Source organism: Geotrypetes seraphini, chromosome 6 (genome assembly GCF_902459505.1).
Source record: "Geotrypetes seraphini chromosome 6, aGeoSer1.1, whole genome shotgun sequence".
NCBI lineage: Eukaryota > Metazoa > Chordata > Amphibia > Gymnophiona > Dermophiidae > Geotrypetes > Geotrypetes seraphini.
The window spans coordinates 187,300,902-187,319,745 of record NC_047089.1 but is presented as its reverse complement, the minus strand read 5'-3'; the positions used below and the strand labels follow the sequence as shown (position 1 = coordinate 187,319,745).

The 18,844-nt window shown below is 42.3% G+C and overlaps 1 protein-coding gene across 2 annotated transcripts in view; it reads right to left on the bottom strand.

Moving 5' to 3' along the window:
- Positions 1 to 18,844, bottom strand: part of DDX56 (DEAD-box helicase 56) — a 73,091-nt gene that overhangs the window by 16,064 nt on the left and 38,183 nt on the right. For both annotated transcript variants that reach the window (XM_033949598.1, XM_033949597.1), the window contains exon 10: positions 10,942 to 11,015. In XM_033949598.1, the coding sequence (XP_033805489.1) occupies positions 10,942 to 11,015 (74 nt within the window). The remainder of the gene's footprint in view (positions 1 to 10,941; positions 11,016 to 18,844) is intronic.

Genomic DNA, 18,844 nt, shown 5'->3' with positions numbered 1-18,844 from the left:
GCAGAGGAGAGAATCCTGCATTCACCGTGGGCCTCATCTGGGGCAGCCTCCTTGGAGCGGCTGGGGCACGGGCAGTGTGTCTGGGAGGGAATGCATGGATGGGAGAACATCGCAGGGGAGGAGACATAGGCATCCTGGGACTGTCTGCCAAGTCTCTTCCCTGAAGAAGCCCTTTCTGGAAATGTCAATCGCTCCTCCTAAACTTACTTGCTCCACTTCATCACTGACGCTGAAACCTTGGATTGAAGACAAAGTTTTATTTTATTTTTCTTTCCAGCTTATGATTTATCTTTAATCTTATCTATTGTTTTGCCTTTTGTCTTTGTTTTGTTCTATTTCTATCATTTAAATTTCTCCAGAATTCTACTGTTCAACGGCTCCCCCTTCTGCTTCTATTCCTTTCTCTCCTCTCTTCTACCTTCCAAAGTATGCAATGCTGTCTTGTTAAAATGTTTATTTTATTTTTATTTTTCCTCTAACTCTACTTTTCACTTCTCTATTACCCTCCAGGTACTTTAGTTAGATTGTGAGCCTTCGGGACAGTAAGGGAATTTTTCAAGTACCTTTCTTATTTCTAATCTTAATGTATATTTTCTGTAAACCGCTTAGAACCTAACGGATGTAGCGGTATATAAGAAATAAATTACATTACATTACATACTGTCAGGAACAGTTGTTACACTCTCCTGCAGTCAGTCTGGATGCCGAAAAGGCTTTCAAATAGGGTTTTATGGAAATCTATATTTATGGTACTTTCAGGGTTGGTATCTTCAGGTAATACAGGCACTATATGATTTTCCTCAGGCATGTATTTTACTTAATGGGGTCTGCACTACACCATTTTCGATACAGAAAGGCACTTAACAGGGCTGTTCTCTGTCACCTTTAACTTTGGAACCATTGTTGCATGTCCTTAAACATTCACGGGTAGTGCGAGGAGCCCATTAATGTTCTGACGCCCATTAATATTCTGGCATATGCTGATGATCCCTTACTCCAAGATACTAATGTTAGACTGAATCTCTGGCAAACATATCCACTTTCCTTGCTTGGATTTATTCACCTTTTTGGTATGCTTTTAGCGCCAAGATGGCTGTATATTTTTCAGATGCTCCCTCTATTTCTTAAGGTCCAAGATGAGTGGAAGCTTAATAAATGTTTGCAGTCTTATTTCTGGCTTGGAAAGTGGGCACAACTCCCCATCTCTACCATTCAAACACCAACTGCTTAGGGGGGGTTTGGGTTGTTAATATATGCTACCTCATTGTGGTGTTTCATATGAGACATAATTGCAATTGGTATTGCAATGCTGGGGACTTTACAGTAACATCTTTTTTTTTTTAAATATTTTATTTATAAAGTTTTCATTCTTACAATATTTTAATTATACATAAACTTCAATTAATACATGAAAAATTGTGATTACAAATAATTCATCTTATCACATAAAATATAACCCTCCCCTTTTTTCATTTCTTATATCCATATAATATACATTCCCCTCCCCTCCCCATTCTAATATAACCATTATTAATGTGCTATGAAATCTGATCATTGGAATAACGAGTCAATGGTTCCCAAATTTTCTTAAAATTATGAATATTTCCCTGTTGTAATGCTATTGTTTTTTCCATTTTGTATATATGACATACTGAATTCCACCAAAATGTATAGTTTAATTTGGTATAATCCTTCCAATTTTGAGTTATTTGTTGCATGGCGACCCCTGTCAATATTAATAATAGTTTGTTATTGTTGGCTGAAATCGGACTCTGAGTTCTCATTGCTGTACCAAATAGTATAGTATCATATGAGAGTCCTACATGATTTTCTAGTAATTCATTAATTTGGGGCCAAATTAGTTTCCAAAATGCATTTACACAGGGACAAAAAAAATTAAATGGTCTATTGTCCCAACTTCTATTCTGCAATGCCAGCATCTATTAGATCTAGTACTATCTATCTTTTGTAAGCGCGTAGGGGTCCATAAAGTTCTATGTAACAAAAACATCCAAGTTTGACTCATAGATGCTGACTTTGTAGATCTTAATCTCCAGGACCAAAATCGTGGCCATTGAGACTCAGAAATTGTCTGACCAATCTCAATACTCCAAATATCCCTAAGTCCAGTTTTCTTTTTTTTATTTAAAAATCCATTTAACAATTTATACCATTTTACGGCTTGGTGACCCAAAAAATCCGCCTGGAAACATAGGACCTGCAGACTATATTGAGTATTAAGAGTTTTCCATTCAGGGAACCCTGCCTGAATAGCTTGCTTCAATTGCAACCATTTAAAATATTGTGTTTTATTTAATCCAAATTTATGTTGCAATTGTGAAAAACTAAGCATTGATCCTTCTGAAATAACATCATTCAATGTTCGTATACCTGCAATTATCCATTGCTTCCAGATGATTTTATATCCGCCAATCTTGATCCTGGAGTTTACCCAAATTGATTGATTAAATGATTTAGCAATTGGTTCTGGTGATAGATTACTAATATATCTTAATGTCTTCCAAGTATCCAATAGAATTCTGTTATCCTTATATCATCTAGGCATGTTTATACTAATTAGATGTTCTACATGTAATGGGAACAGGAGCCGCCATTCTAGATATAACCAATCTGGTACATTCTCCATGAGATCTGGGATCCAATACATACCCTGTCTTAGAATATAGGCTTGATGGTACCTATAAAAATTTGGAAAATTTACCCCTCCCTCCACAATTGGTCTTTGTAAAGATACTAAAGCAATTCTGGGTCTTTTCCCAAACCAAATAAATTTTGTAAGAATATTATTTAAGTTTTTATAGAATGACCCCTGAAAAAATATTGGTATCATACTCATTTGATAACAAACCACAGGCAATATCATCATTTTAATTGTTTGAACTCTTCCCCACCAAGAAAGATGTAAAGGATTCCAGTGCTCACAAATTTCTGTTATTTTTTTTAATAAAAGTTTTTCATTTTCTTTTACTTTATCTTCAATTGTATTTTTGATAATAATACCTAAATATTTTAATCCTTCTTCTTTCCAAATAAATGAATATGAATCAAATAATCCTTTGGTACAGTGAACATTAATTGGAAGAATTTCCGATTTACTCCAATTAATTTTATATCCAGAAAATTTCCCAAATTTCTCTAGAAGATTAAGTAAACTTGGAACAGTAGACCCCGGTTCTCTTAAATATAATAATATATCATCTGCATATGCAGAAAGTTTAAATTCCCAGTAAGAAAATGGGATTCCCTTTATCTCCTTAGTTTGATTAATTGCAATTAATAAGGGTTCTAGAACAATATCAAAAAGTAAGGGGGACAAAGGACATCCTTGTCTAACTCCCCTACGCCAGTTAAATCTATCTGATAAATTGTTATTAATATATAATCTTGCACCAGGAGAGCTATACAAAGTCTGAATCATTTTAATAAAACCGGGGCCTATTCCAAACCATTCCAGAGCTTGATACATATAATTCCATTCCACTCTATCAAATGCTTTTTCTGCATCTAAAGATAGCATAAAAGCTGGATCATTCATATTTTTCACTAAATTTAAAGAGTGAAATGCTAATCTAGTATTGTTTGATGAGTGTCTTTTAGCAATAAATCCTGTTTGGTGTACATCAATAATAAAAGGAAGAGCTTTTGCCAATCTTATTGCTAATACTTTAGCAATCAACTTACCATCTACATTTAATAAAGATATAGGCCTGTAGTTTGAAACCAAGATAGGATCCCTGTTTGGTTTTGGTAAGACAATAATTACTGAATCCGCCATAGTACCTGATATATTCCCATTATTTATTTGGTATTGATACAAATTTAATAAATATGGTAAGATGATATTTTGAAATGTTTTATAGAATTCAACAGTATAGTCATCACCACCCGGAGCGGATCCAACTCTAAGAGACTTCAATGCTGTTTCTATTTCTTTTAAAGATATAGGATCTTCTAAACTTCGTTTTATATGATCCGGAACATTTGGTTCAATAAATGAGTTTAAGAAATTTAATCCCTCTTGTTCTTTATTTTCACAAGATTCAGAAGAATATAAATCTTTATAAAAATCAAGAAATTGTATTAAAATATCTTTGGTGTTAGTGTGTGTGTTGCCTTGTGTATCTTTAATTGCAATAATCTTAGATTTCCTTTTTTTTGCTTTAAGAAAATTAGCTAATAATCTTCCAGCTTTGTTTGCATTACCATAGTACTGAACTTGCTTATAGAAGATATCTTTCCTCACAAATTGAGAAGAAATCTCATTATATTTCGCTTTTATTTTTAATAAACTTTGTAATGTATTATGTTCCCAGTTCTTAATTAATTTATTTTCTAATACTTTAATTTGTTTTTCCAAATCAACATATTGTTTTTTAAGTTGTTTTTTGATAAATGCTGAATATGAAATAATATTTCCTCTTATTGTTGCTTTAAATGCGTCCCACAAAATCTCAGCATTAATATTGTCCGAATTATTTATTTGAAAAAATTCATTCATCTTTAATTTAAAATCTTCCAGAAAGTTCGAATCCACAAGTAAAGCATTATCAAATCTCCAAATTGGATTGAAATGTACTATATCATCATTCTTAAAGTCAATCCACACACCAGCATGGTCTGAAATTACAATGGGATCAATAACTGCATTCATCACTCGCTGCGCTATATTATTAGACACGAATATATAATCAATTTGTGAGAAAGATTTGTGGACCTGAGAACAAAAAGAGAATTCCTGATCATTAAAATGAAGAATCCGCCATATATCAACTAAATTACAAGATTGAACCAAATTATCTAAACCTAACGATTTCATAATTCTACTTGGTCTCTTATCCAAAATTGGATCCATTACAGCATTGAAATCCCCTGCTACGATTAAATTAGAAGTAGCCAGTGGTAACAGTAATTGTTGAACGTGTTTAAAAAACTCCATTTGATTCGAATTAGGAGCATATAAATTTAATAAATCCAGGGTTGTATTTCCCAGAACCATTTTGATATGCACCCATCTTCCTAAAGGATCATAATTTATTAATTTGAAATCAGCATTGCACTTCCTATTTATCAGGACAGCAACCCCAGCTTTTTTTTTCATTGCAGGTGCAAAGAAGCATTTAGAAATCCAACCCCCAGATAACTTTTTAGATTCAATATCAGGAAGGTGCGACTCTTGAATAAAATATATGTCCGCATTTTGCTTTTAGGAACGTTAGTACTTTCTTTCTCTTGATAGGATGATTTAAACCATTGACGTTAATAGAATAAATTTTTATATCCATCTATTTTATAATTAAATTTTGGCAATACTTCTATAATAATAAAGATGACCAGACCTCAGCACATTAAGTAAATATTTTTCCTTCATCCAATCCCCCCATCCCTTTCCCCCCCCGAAAATAAGATTATAAAAGAAAAATTCAAATATTACATTTATCCCATTTTCAATCCTCATCAATATATTATTGCTCTGAACCCCCCTCCCTCTCTCTATGCTCCCTCCCCTCCCCCCCATAATCATTGTCTGACCTGGAACACACATTGGTATAGCAGACCCTAAACCCCCTCCCCCAGACAACTAATATCCCCCATATTGAATTAACATATCTCAAAAATTCAGCTATTCTTTTTCCCCCACTTATGTAATATTTAATTATTTATATCCATACATATTCAGTCATTCAATTAATAATTATTATCATTAATAATAATTCATTGTAGCAAATTACATAAAATTATCTATAATGAATTCAATATAAATATTCAAAAAAATTTTCATTCATATAAGTTATTCATATAAATAATAGTATTCTAAAATTATTTATCTCCTTATTAAATATCTCTTCTTTAAAAATCCCAATTCCCAGACTTAACCCTTTATTTAATAATTTTTGTATTTCATATCAATTAATATCCAGGTAAAATATATTATATTAAGATTCATATTTAATTAATTCATATCAATTATAAATATATCTTCCTTTCAAAGTAATATATGTCCCATCTTTATATTTTGTTAACATTTTCAAATTTAACTATAATTCCATGTATATTATATATTCATTGTTAATTTAAATATATTCATTCATAGCGTTAATATATTATTAATACTAGTATCTAACCAATTTATTTATAACATTCTCATTTAAAAATCAATCGTAATATATTCAATATAAATAAATATTTGAGTAAAATATATATTTTCATATTTATTAATAAAGTCTAAATTATTTCCTATTTTATTAATAATCCCTTTTGAAATATTCAATATCCTATATTTATTTCCTTATATTAATCAATTATTGTTATTCAGGATAGTTAGTAATTAGTAGTTGGGTAAATATATATATTATATTTATAATATCTCTCATAGATAATTAATTTCTTGTTAAATTAAAAATGTATCAGTAAATTCAAAATATTGAAAAATTAGTCAAAAGATCTTCAAATGCAATAAAATGCAGTAAAAATAACTTGGACCAATATCAATCCACTTTTTTTTTTCTTCTTTCTTCCTTTTTTTTTTCCTCCCTCTTCTCTTGTCTTCAAAATGAGTCTTCTCCATTTTCTCTTTTTCCTTTAATCAATTTTCCTTTATGTAGACATCGGTTCCTCTTGTGATAGAAACTCTTTAAGTTTTGCAGCGTCTTGAAAATACCAGGACTTATTTCCAGTAGATATTCGCATTGTAGATGGACAGTACAAGCCGTACATGTACCCTTTTTCTTTCAACTGCTGCCTCAGCATAAGAAACTGCTTTCTGATGTTTGCAGTGTGTTTTGCAAAGTCTGGGACCAACAACAATTTAGACCCTTTATAATTTAAATTTTTGTTCGCTTTTGCTACTTTCAGGATTTCTAAAGCTTACTGGTATCTCAAAACTTTAAAAATCAAGGGTCTGAGGCAGGGGTGTCCAATGTCGGTCCTCGAGGGCCGCAATCCAGTCGGGTTTTCAGGATTTCCCCAATGAATATGCATGAGATCTATTAGCATACAATGAAAGCAGTGCATGCAAATAGACCTCTTGTATATTCATTGGGGAAATCCTGAAAATCCGACTGGACTGCGGCCCTCGAGGACCGACATTGGACACCCCTGGTCTGGGGCCATTCTGATTCACTGGTTTTTTTGAAGGGATTCTATGTGCCCGTTCTATTTCCAACGGCCACTTGGAGTTTAACTGTAACAATTTAGGTAGTAAGTTCTCTAAAAACTGCACAGTGTCTCCCCCTTCAAGATTTTCAGCCAGTCCAAGCACTCTGATGTTCTTCCTTTTCCCTCGATTCTCCAAATCTATCAGCTGATTTTTCAAGCTTTCTACATTTTGTCTTTCACTTTCACACTTTTGGTGACAGTTTCCAGCAGTTCGATTCTCTCTTCAATCACAGACATCCTCTGCCTGTCAGTCTGAATCTCCTGCTTCAGACTTAGTACTTCCTCCTTGACCTCCGAAATTTTTCCAGCGTTGTCAGTCAACATTAATTTAATTTTAAACAATTCTGCCATGATATCTGCTTTGTCCGAATATTCTTCAGCTTCAAGTGGGATTGGCACACTTGACGGTGACACCGGGGCATGGCTTGGAGCGCGCAAAATGGTCGCATAACCGCGGAGCTCCCCGAACCCAGTCAACTATCTGAAAGGAAAAGTTGATTTGATCCGCTCATAAGAACATAAGAACATAAGCAGTGCCTCCGCCGGGTCAGACCATAGGTCCATCACGCCCAGCAGTCCGCTCCCGCGGCGGCCCAAACAGGTCATGACCTGTCTAAATCACCAGAAGGGGCCCCCATGCCACCTTGGTTTCCTGAAGAGTCCTATCTTCCCATCGAAGTCCTAGCCCTCCGGTCTTGCACATGCACGACCTGGTTGGGTTTCTATATTTTCTCAGTATCCCAGTATCCCACTATACTTTCTAAGTATCCCACGATCCCTTTATCCCCCTGGAATCTGTCCAGTCTCTGTTTGAATCCCTGTACCGTACTTTGCCCGATCACTTCCTCCGGTAGCGCATTCCAAGTGTCCACGACCCTTTGGGTAAAGAAAAACTTCTTTGCATTTGTTTTGAACCTATCTCCCTTCAGTTTCTCTGAATGCCCCCTCGTACCTGTTGTCCCCTTCAGCCTGAAGAATCTGTCCCTATCCACCCTCTCTATGCCCCTCATGATCTTGAAGGTCTCTATCATATCACCCCTGAGCCTCCTTTTTTCCAGAGAGAAGAGCCCCAGCCTGAACAACCTCTCAGCGTATGGGCAGTGTTCCAGCCCTCTTACCAGTTTCGTTGCTCTCCTTTGGACTCTCTCAAGTACCGCCATGTCTTTCTTGAGGTACGGCGACCAATATTGAATGCAGTATTCCAGATGAGGACGCACCATCGATCGATACAATGGCATGATGACTTCCCACGTCCTGGTTGTTATGCCCCTCTTTATGATGCCCAGCATCCTGTTGGCTTTTTTCGAGGCCGCTGCGCACTGTGCAGATGGCTTCAGTGATGCATCCACCAGCACACCCAAGTCTCTCTCAAGACTGCTTTCTCCCAACAATGCCCCCCCCATTTTGTAGTTGAACAACGGGTTCTTTTTCCCTATATGCATGACCTTGCATTTTTTCACGTTAAAGCGCATTTGCCATTTGTTTGCCCATCCTGCGATATAAAAAAGTAAAACAGCTTCAGAAATGGCAACAACAAGGCAGGGGAAATCGGAGAAGCTGTGCACTTCCGGTGTCTCGGCGAAAAGATCGAAAGTTACAGTAACATCTAAGAATTATCTCTTATTAAGAAAATGTACATTTCAGTTGTTATTTACATTTGATGCGATAGCACCTTCCTGGCGTTCTTCAACGATTATATATTTTTCCAACTGCAATAGCAACATGATATTGAGTCTCTAGGCACCACCATTTCTCTGTTAAGGTATCTCCTTACTTAGCAGTTCACCATAATCCCTCTTTTCCACCAGGTTCTACATCTCCTGCCTTCCTTCATTGGGAACAGAAAGGACTTAAATATCTGCTTCATGTGTTGACTAAGGAAGGTAAAATAAAGCCCTTTGCAGAGTTACAGCGGACATTTTCTTTATCAGCTAAAGACATTTTTCCCTATTTACAAATAAAACATTATATAACCAGTTTGTTTTGGTCGGATTTAAGTGAAGATGTGCAAAAGGAACTGGCCCTATTATATACCTTGGGCACACAGAATAAAGTCCTGCTTTCCTATCACCATAAATCCTTGCAAGAAAAAACTATTGAACTTTAGCAAATACGCCCTTGTATGGAAAGAGGACTTGAATTTTGAACTAATTTGTTTTGGCAATCCGCAAAGTGATGGATAATGTTACCTGCTGGGAAATGCAATACAAATTTGCCCTGCGCTTATATTTCATCTCAGAGGGCAGGGTATAGCCTGCTCTGACTGTTGCCTCAAGTGCAGATCTACTGCAGCTTCTTTAGTCACATGTTCTGGTCTTGCCCGCCAATCCAACGCTTTTAGCATTCACTGCTCTCTGCTCAATGTCCTTACTTTGAAAGGGTGGTGTAAAATTTGAACCTTGTATTTTATTTGATGTATACTCACTGCAATCTCCGACACTTAAATGTTTCTCCTCTTTTTTGAAGCTTGCAGTGTTAACGGGGAAAAGTGATTTTGCTCCACTGGCTAGATTCCAAAGGACCTTTTATACAGCAGTGGAGACTTCAAATGACTACCTTACTTAAGCTTGAACACAGTCAAATTCTAAAGATGGATTCTGTGTTAGGAAAATGCTTCAGCTGGATTTGAAGTGTTTTTTGGAATTCCTTTTCTCATATGGCGAGAAGCCACATTTTGAATTTCTAACTTAAAGATGGTAGATACCTCATTTTATTTGATGGGTGGGGGGCTTCGTATTTATACTATGGTCTTCACAGTGTTAATTGGATCTGTTATTTCTTTTGCTAATAAAAATGATTTAAACACAAAATTCTATGGCCAAATACATGCATAACACAACAAACAGATCCAACAAAATCTGCAGTACAGTAGGCAAAAGCAAAAAACAAGGAAAAAAACTGCACATCAGAATGTACAAGATGCAGGCTATGTTTATTTGTACCAAATATTAATGCAGTTACTGATATCACCTTACTACAAACCAAGGGACCCAACACGGTCCGTGTTTCGGAGAGCACACCTTCTTCAGGGGTCCATGGTTGTTAAGGTTTAAGATAAACCGAAATAAGAATGGTATGAGACAAAAGCCTGTGTAAATTGAATCACCAGGCTTTTGTCTCATACCATTCTTATTGTGGTTTATCTTAAACCTTAACAATCATGGACCCCTGAAGAAGGTGTGCTCTCCGAAACACGGACCGTGTTGGGTCCCTTGATTTGTAGTAAGGTGATATCAGTAACTGCATTAATATTTGGTACAAATAAAAATAGCCTGGATCTTGAATATTCTGATCTGCAGGTTTTTTCCTTGTTTTTTGCAAATACATGCATAGGCATTCTTGGAAGCACAGTCTGGACAGTGCTGGAGTGGAGCTGTGCGTTTATAAATTTGTGCATCAGAAGTTCTTCGGAACAGGTGTAAATTTGTACATGAATATTTGTGTGCCAGAGGGGGCTGATTCTGGGTTCCTATTTTAGAAAGGTACATAGGTACCTAAGTTGCCTTTATTTGGGACGTGATCAGAGGGGGGAATTTCTATGATAGGACATTGATGCTTGAAAATCATCTCTGAATCCTTCCAGAAATGTTTATGCAGAAGCATATTTCTAGGGCCAACAGTACATCACAAGTGAATGCATCTGCATATTCCCTACTTCCATCTTTCACTGAAGAGTGGAAGCAAGCAGACAGCACAGCTAAGGTATGTTGCATAGCCAAGTGGCATGTAAGGCTCAAGGGGGGAGGGGAGGCAGAATCTACTGACCCGACATCGATAGCGGAATCCTTCAATCTCCTCCATCCGAAATTTGTATGGCTGCAGAACAGACTCTGAGTTTTCTGAAAGAGAAACACAGGCTCAGTGAAGGCAGGGAAGGTAAGATGCACAATGCACTTAGCATTATTCAAGACATGGATTAAGTGAATGCAAGCCGGCAATAAAAGCATATTCCGTGATAGTCCTGACACAGAATCAGCAAGGGCTAGTGATGGAAAGATAAAATGAACAGAGTGCTCTATGACATTCCTGACACAGGCTCAGTGACATATGCTTATATGATGCTTGTCTTCGTGAATAGTCACATACTTCAGGTTATAAGCCTGGTCAATATTTTTTTTAAATGTCTTAGTTTCATAGAGCTACTTGTCTTAAGAGATAGCAGGATAAGCTTACATATCACCTTAAAATATAATCTGCAAGACTCATGTTAAAGAGAACCTCAAAAAGGAAGATTAGGGGCTAGATGCACTAAAGATAGTGACTCAATCCCTGTTGGCAGATTCTCTGGCCGATTCTCCGGCAGCGATCGATGCACTATCATGTTTACATGAAAATAATTTTCACGGAGGTGCAAATCATTTGCATGCAACCGCGACCGATCATTCAGTGAGCGATTGATACATGCGCAGAGCCCTAACAGCAGTCACAGGGGAAGCAGTCGCCTGTTGCTGCTATTAGGGCTTCCGTTTTTGGGTTTGTTTGTTTTTTAAATGGCACAGATGTTGTATTAAAAAAAGAAGAAAAGCTTCAACCTGTGCCGGCACCCCCGAGCCCATAAGAAATGGCAGGAGGGTGCCCCTCCTGTCACTGGAGGCCCCTCTGAACACCCCCTGCCCCGTTCCTTTAGTTGGGAATAGAGAATGACACGGGGAAAAAATTTGTCCCCATCTCCATGAGCTCGTCCCCATCACCGTCCTGTCCACACGAGCTCAGTCACCGTCCTGCAAACCATCTGATCCCATCTACACAAGCCTCGAATAGTTTTATACTGAACTTATTTTATTAAAGTATAAAAAGAAACAATATTCTGTACAATTGTCGTTTTATAAATCAAAGTTCTTTTTTTTTTTTAAAACGTATGTTTATTAACAGCGAAAAATACACCGCCCAACAGGGCATAACATTAATTATCAAAGAGACAAAAATCAGTCCATCACATATGGAAAGCAGGAACAGTAGCAATACTTCCCCAAAGTTTCCCCCGCACAGATATAATATACAAAAATAGAATAAAACAATGAGAGCAACGGGGGCAGAAGCAGTTAAGTACAACTGTAAGGTTAAGCTGCCCATCTGGAACAGTGATCTCCCACCTTTTTTTTTTACCATGGAAATAACCCCCAAACACCACACAGAACTCAGTCACACACTACAACATCCGCCCCATACAAACCTTTCACTCATATCCCCGAGCATCTCCCTCCCTCCCCACCCCCCCCCCCCCCCCCCGTCCCTAAGGCACCAGAGTATGATAGGAAAAAGGATGTATAAAGTCATTTAGGATACGCAGCAGGGGACTAGCCAGGGATGCGTAGAATAAAATCTGATCTAAGGAGGCCCCCGCTCCCCCTCCCGTGCACACGACGGCACCAGGTCCCGCAATCTCACCCATAAACCAGCGTAGTGCTGCTTAAGCACGCTCGGTGTTCTAGCATAGGATCGAATTTCAAACTGAGCCACCTCCCGAAGTCGACTCCTCCAGTGCGGTATCGGAGGGGGCTCCTCGGTCATCCAGTAAGTCAATATCAATTTCTTCACTACTAGAATAGCGTTATAAAGAAATCTGCATTGGGGTGTGGTGAAACCCTGATCCTGGAGGGAGGTCTGCAGACCCAGAAGTATGAACCCATAGTCCCATTCTACAGTACGTTGCACCGCTTGTTCCAATAAGGGGAGGGCTTCCCGCCACACACTCAGTCGGGGGCACTCCAAAAAGGAATGGATATAGATACCGACGCGGCTCCTGCACTTAATACAGGAACCGCTCTCCCAGAGTCCCATGCGCGCCCCCCTCTGCGCCGTGAAATAGGCCCGATGAAGGATCTTATACTGGAGTTCTTGGAAGTCTGCAGATTTAGTGTAGGAGTATAATGTTGCGAAGCAGGCCGCGAATTGCGATTCAGAAATATCCTGCCCCAAATCCCGCTCCCAGGAGGTGCGCACCGGGGTGAGTAACGATGTAGCGAGGGAGGACTTAAGGATGCGATACCAGTGCGCAAGGGAGTTTATTGCGGGCTGAGTGGCCGAAAAAAGGGTATCCAGAGGGCCCTTGTCCCAGGCCCCAGCAACTCCTCTACGTTCCGTCTCCCAGTAGTGACATACTTGAAAGTAAGAAAACAAATAGCACGAAGGGAGGCCCCACACGTCCCGTATCTGCTGAAAGGAGGGGAACCCAGTAGGAGACAAATCAAGTAGGTCTTCCATCAGCATACAACCTTGGGCCGCCCATTGCTGAAATACAGATCTACCCCTGCCCGGTGGAAACCTGGAGTTGCCCTCTAGACGCATGAAAGGAGATATGTCCGGTGGCAGTTGCTGTCTTCGCCTCCACCAACGCCACGCCAGCCTAAACGGGCGCAGAAAACAGAAACAAACGATTTATCGCCTCCCAGGATCTTCTTGTCGATGTATTAGGTTCATAAATTGAAAAGGGGCACTCCAGCCCGCCATCCATCCCTGAGGGGAGTAACGTGGGCACTCTGTGTAGCCCTCGTGGATCCAGCGGAGAAGAGAAGCAACATTATAAAGCCGAATATCCGGGACATTGAGTCCTCCCAAAGATTTATCCAAGATGAGTTTGGACATCGCTATCCGAGGAGTGCGGGACCTCCAAATGAAACGGGAGATAGTGGATTTGAAAACAAGTTCGTCCCTTCTGGTAAGCCAGAGCGGCATGGTCTGTAAGGGATACAAGAGTTTCGGTACCAGAACCATTTTCACCAAGGCCACCCGACCCAGAACCCCCAGCGGTAGTTCCTGCCAAGCCTGGCACAGTTTTGCAATAGCCTCGAGTGGTCGGCGGAGATTTGCATTGTAAAGTGTAGGTAGATCAGTGCTGAGGTATATTCCAAGATATCTCATCGGTTTAGTCGTGGGTGCAATGGGCAACACCGCATGCCAGGGCTCCGCCCGACCCCCGGCCAGTAACAGAAGTTCCGATTTACTACAATTAACTTGTAAGCCCGACAATGCACCAAAAGCTCGGATCACCTCCAAAGCTCTGGGCAAATGCAAGGAGACTTGATCCACATAAAGTAAGATGTCATCAGCAAACAAGCTGATTTTACATTCCTGTCCCCGTACCACAATTCCCTGAATGGTCTCATCCTGCCGGATTTTCGCCACGAGGGGTTCGATAGCCAAAAGAAAGAGGAGCGGGGAAAGAGGGCACCCCTGTCTCGTACCTCTCTGTAATCCGAAGTCCTCAGTTAAGCCCCCATTTATCATTAAGCGCGCCCTGGGGTTCTGGTATAGAGCTGATGTCCAGGCCAGAAATTCGCCCTGAAATCCACCCCGACGCAGGACCCAGAAAAGATAATCCCAAGAAATGCTATCGAATGCTTTCTCCATGTCCAGGCCCGCCACCGCCTCCTGGCCGCCTCGTCCTACCCTATCATGGATCGCCCCCAAGACCTTCAGCAAGTTCATAGAGGCGTATCGGCCCGGCACAAACCCAACCTGGTCTGGGTGAATAAGATCGGGGAGAATACCATTCAAGCGCCTCGCCAAAGTCGCGGCCAAAAGCTTAATATCCTGATCCAGAAGGGATATCGGGCGGAACGACCCCACCAGATCCGGGTCCTTACCCGGTTTAGGGAGCAGGACTATGTGCGCCATGTTATCCGGAAAGGAACCCCCCGTCCTCGCCACCTCATTATACATTGCACTCAGGGGCTGTGCCACCAGATCCTCGAGAATGCGGTAGTATTCGGGACCAAACCCATCCGGGCCGGGCGCCTTTGCCAGTTTAAGAGACCGAATGGTGACACGGAGTTCAGCCTCGGTTATAGGTAGGCTCAAGGATGCAGCCCGATCCTCCTCCAGGCGTGGTAGTGATAAACCCCTGAAAAAGTCCCTAAGGGCAATCTCATCCAGTGGTCGCTTATCATATAGGGTCTCATAATACCTGACAAATTGTTCCGCAATTTGGCTCTCCCCTTCGTGCCGAGTGCCCCCAGCATCGCGGATTGCCGTAATAAGTTGACGTTTCTTATATGGTCTCACTAGATTTGCCAGAAGTTTCCCTGTCTTGCCCCCCCATCTGTGCATGTTATACCGTTGAAACGCAAGGGTCTGCTCCGCTCGTTGATGAAGTAAGGTCTCAATACGATCTCGTATTGTCTTGTATTCCTGTCTCTCCTTGTCCGAGAGAGAAGAGATATGGGCCCTGCGAAAACCGTGCAATCGTCTCGTGAGTGACAAGAGCTCAGCTCCCCGGGCCTTGCGTTTAGCCGCAGTATATGCGATCACGTGCCCCCTCAGAACTGCCTTGGAGGCATACCAGTAAGATATCGGTCCAATATCAGGGGTATCATTAGTGGCCTGGTAGTCCGCCCAGCGTGCCCTGAGAAACGTCCGGAATTCCTGGTCTTGGTACAGGTGCAACGCCATTTTCCAAGAGGAGACCTTGCTGCCAGCTGCGAGGGTCAAGGTAAGATCCACAGTAGCATGATCCGAAGTCGTGGAGTCCACTATCTCCGACCTAGCAGCCCTAGAGAACAACCTTTGATCTAGTAGTATGTAATCCAGGCGGGCGTACACTTTATGTACATGGGAATAAAAAGTAAAATCCAAATCATATGGGTGCAATGCCCGCCAGACGTCCACCAGACCTAAATGCTGTGTCAGGAAGCCCACCCCTTTGTTGTCATGATCCCTCAAACTACCCCTGGGAGGTTTGCAATCCACCCCCGGATCTGAAGTGATATTCATATCCCCCCCCAGGACCACCTGGTAATCCGGGTAAGCCGATATTAGAGAGAGAACTGTGGAGAAGAATTTATGACAGTAAGAGTTGGGGGCATACAAATTACAGAGTAACAGTTTTAAACCCCAGAGTTCCCCCAGCACAATTACATATCTCCCCTCCCGATCAGTCAATTGTTTATGCAAGACAAAGGGCAACCTCTTGTGGAATAAAATTGCCACCCCTCGCCGTCTTCCCCCAGAGGTGGAGGAGTAAACATCCCCAACCCAATTTCTCCGCAATTTAGAGTGTTCAATCTGAGTAAGGTGGGTCTCTTGCAGAAAAGCCACATCCGCTTTCAAATTACGCAAGCTGGTAAGAATACGAGATCTCTTTACTGGGGACCTGATGCCATCGACATTAAAGGTGACAACCCTTAGATCAGCCATAACAGTGAGAGAATAGCTTTGTGCCGGAGGGAAACATCCCGGAGGGAAACATCCCTCCAAGAATGTGAGAGTTCATCCATTCTCCACCATCCAGACATAAATTGGTCCTGTGCAGAAGGAGCAGATAGGCCCAGACGAAGCCTCCCAGCTAAGCTTCGCTGCCCTCGGTATCTTTGTGCCCCCTATTCCCACCCCCCATACCCCCAAACATCCCCCCCGTACACACATCCCGGATTCAACCACACACTCCCACTCACGCCCCCCCTCACATCCCTCCATCCACCCTCCTCCCCCCCCCCTATCCCCCCATGCTGATCCCTCCCCACCAGCATACATACCCATATGTTTATCCCCCAACCTGCCCGGAGCCCTCCCCCCCACCTACCGAAAATTCCCCTGTCATATAGTCCTGGTACAGAATAAAAACATAAACATAAACAGTGGACAAAGAAAAGGTAATACCAACAAGTCCAAATTAAACTCTCCAGAGCATCCGTGGACTGCTCCAAAAGGGCTCCGATCTGGCCAGGATAACCAGCGCTGAATAGGTCAGGTAGGGTCCCTCAAAATGGAATGTAGCCGAAAAGTGTGCAGGAGTCCACATGGAGACACAGGCACCGAGGCCCCTCACAGCCATGCGCGGGTCACCCAGGCGACTCCGTCAGCCCGGGCTCGGAAGCCAGATCCGAGCTGGGGGAAAGGGCCCCACCTCCGCATCGACGGTTGGAGTCCCGCATCCCCACGGTGCACGCTTAAACTAGTCAGGCATGTGTCCTCTCTGCAAGCCGGGCTCATAGGGACTCCAGCACAGCTCCTCTTGAAAGCAGACTTTAGATGCGGAAGGATCTCAGATCAACTGCAGCAGGCTCGGGATGACATTAGGTGGGTAAAGTCGCCAGGAACGCCTTGGCCTCATCTCCGCTGTTAAGGGTGAGGGTCCTGCCCTCATGCCAGACCCTGAGTTTCGCTGGATAGACCAGCGCGAATTTAACGCCTCTGTTGTGGAGGTCTGTGCAGGAGGGTGCCATGAGCTTGTGTTGGGCTGCCACCCGCACAGAGTAGTCGTTGAACATGAGCACTCGTGAGCCCTTGTAATCCAGGGCCCCCGCCTTTCGGTAAGCCCGGAGAAGGAGTTCCTTTTCCCTCCAGTTAGTATAGCGGGCTATAGCAGTCCTCGCCCTCCCCCCCTCCAGGGGCCGGCTTCCAATACGGTGCGCCCGTTCACATGCAAAGGCCTCCGCGCCCCCGGTCAGGTTCAGGGTTTCAGGGAGCCACGTGCTAAATATAGCGTAGAGTTCTTGCTCACCCACCGTCTCCGGGAGCCCGACCAGCCGCAGGTTGTTTCGGCGGCTTCTGTTCTCCTGCTCCTCCAGGGCCGCCAGTAATTCCCGGGACGTTTTCTTCAGGTCTTCCACCTGGGCAGTCAGCGTCACGCACGTGTCCTCCTGATCGGACACTCGCTGCTCGACCTCTGTCAGACGCCGGCTGTGGGAATCAAACTTCTCATTCATCTCATCCACAGCCGACTGGATTTTGTTGAGTCTGTCTGCCAGCGCCGCCGTGACCGATCGCGTAATGTCAGTAATCCAGTCACCGGCGGGAATAGTGAATGTGGCCTGCTCCGCCGCCATCTTGGAGGGGGTAAGAGAGGGCTTATCCCGGGTGCCTTTTGCCGATTTAACGGGCATACCCCGTGCCGCTGCGATCGCTCCGGAGGGTTAATGAAAAAGCGGAAGTGTATTCCTCGTCCCGCCTGCTCGGATCTGCAGTATGGACGCAGAAGGGTCGGTTTTATCGCTGATTTAGTGTGTGTGAGGCAGGAGCTCTCCTGTCGTGCGACTGCTCAGGCAGGCTGCATCACGTGACCCCCATAAATCAAAGTTCTGAACTAAAGAAAGAGATGTTTAGCTGGCAGGGCTTTGTTTATAAATGTTTATCAACACAACTAATATACTACTTTATCCTAAAGCAAAAAAAAGAAAATAAATAGAATTTTTTTCTACCTTTGTTGTCTGGTTTCTGCTTTCCTCATCTTCTCCTCATTCAATTCCTTCTATCTACTGTCTGCCTTCCCTCTTCCTTAACATCTCTCCCTCCACCCCCCCCCTCCAATTGGTCTGGCACCCAACATCTTCCCTCTGCTCCCCCCATAGTCTGGCATCTCTTTCCCAGTTCCCTTCAGCATCTTCTCCTCTCTCTCTCTTCCCCCGCTCCCTTCAGCGTCTTCTCCCCAATCTCTCTTCCACATTTCCCTTCAGCGTCTTCTCCCCTCTCTCTTCCCCAGTTCCCTTCAGCATCTTCTCCCCTCTCTCTTTTCCTTATTTCCCTTCAGATTCATCTCCCCACTCTCTCTTCCCCATTTTCCAGCGTCTTCTCCCATCTCTTCCCCAGTTCCCTTCAGGTTGCTTCAGCGTCTTCTTCTTTCCACCCCCTCTCTCTCTCCTCCCCTCACCCTCAGCACCCTTCGCATGGTCCAGCAGCTCCCTCCTTCCCGGCAATTTATACAAGGCTATTCTTTCTATTGCAGCCAGAG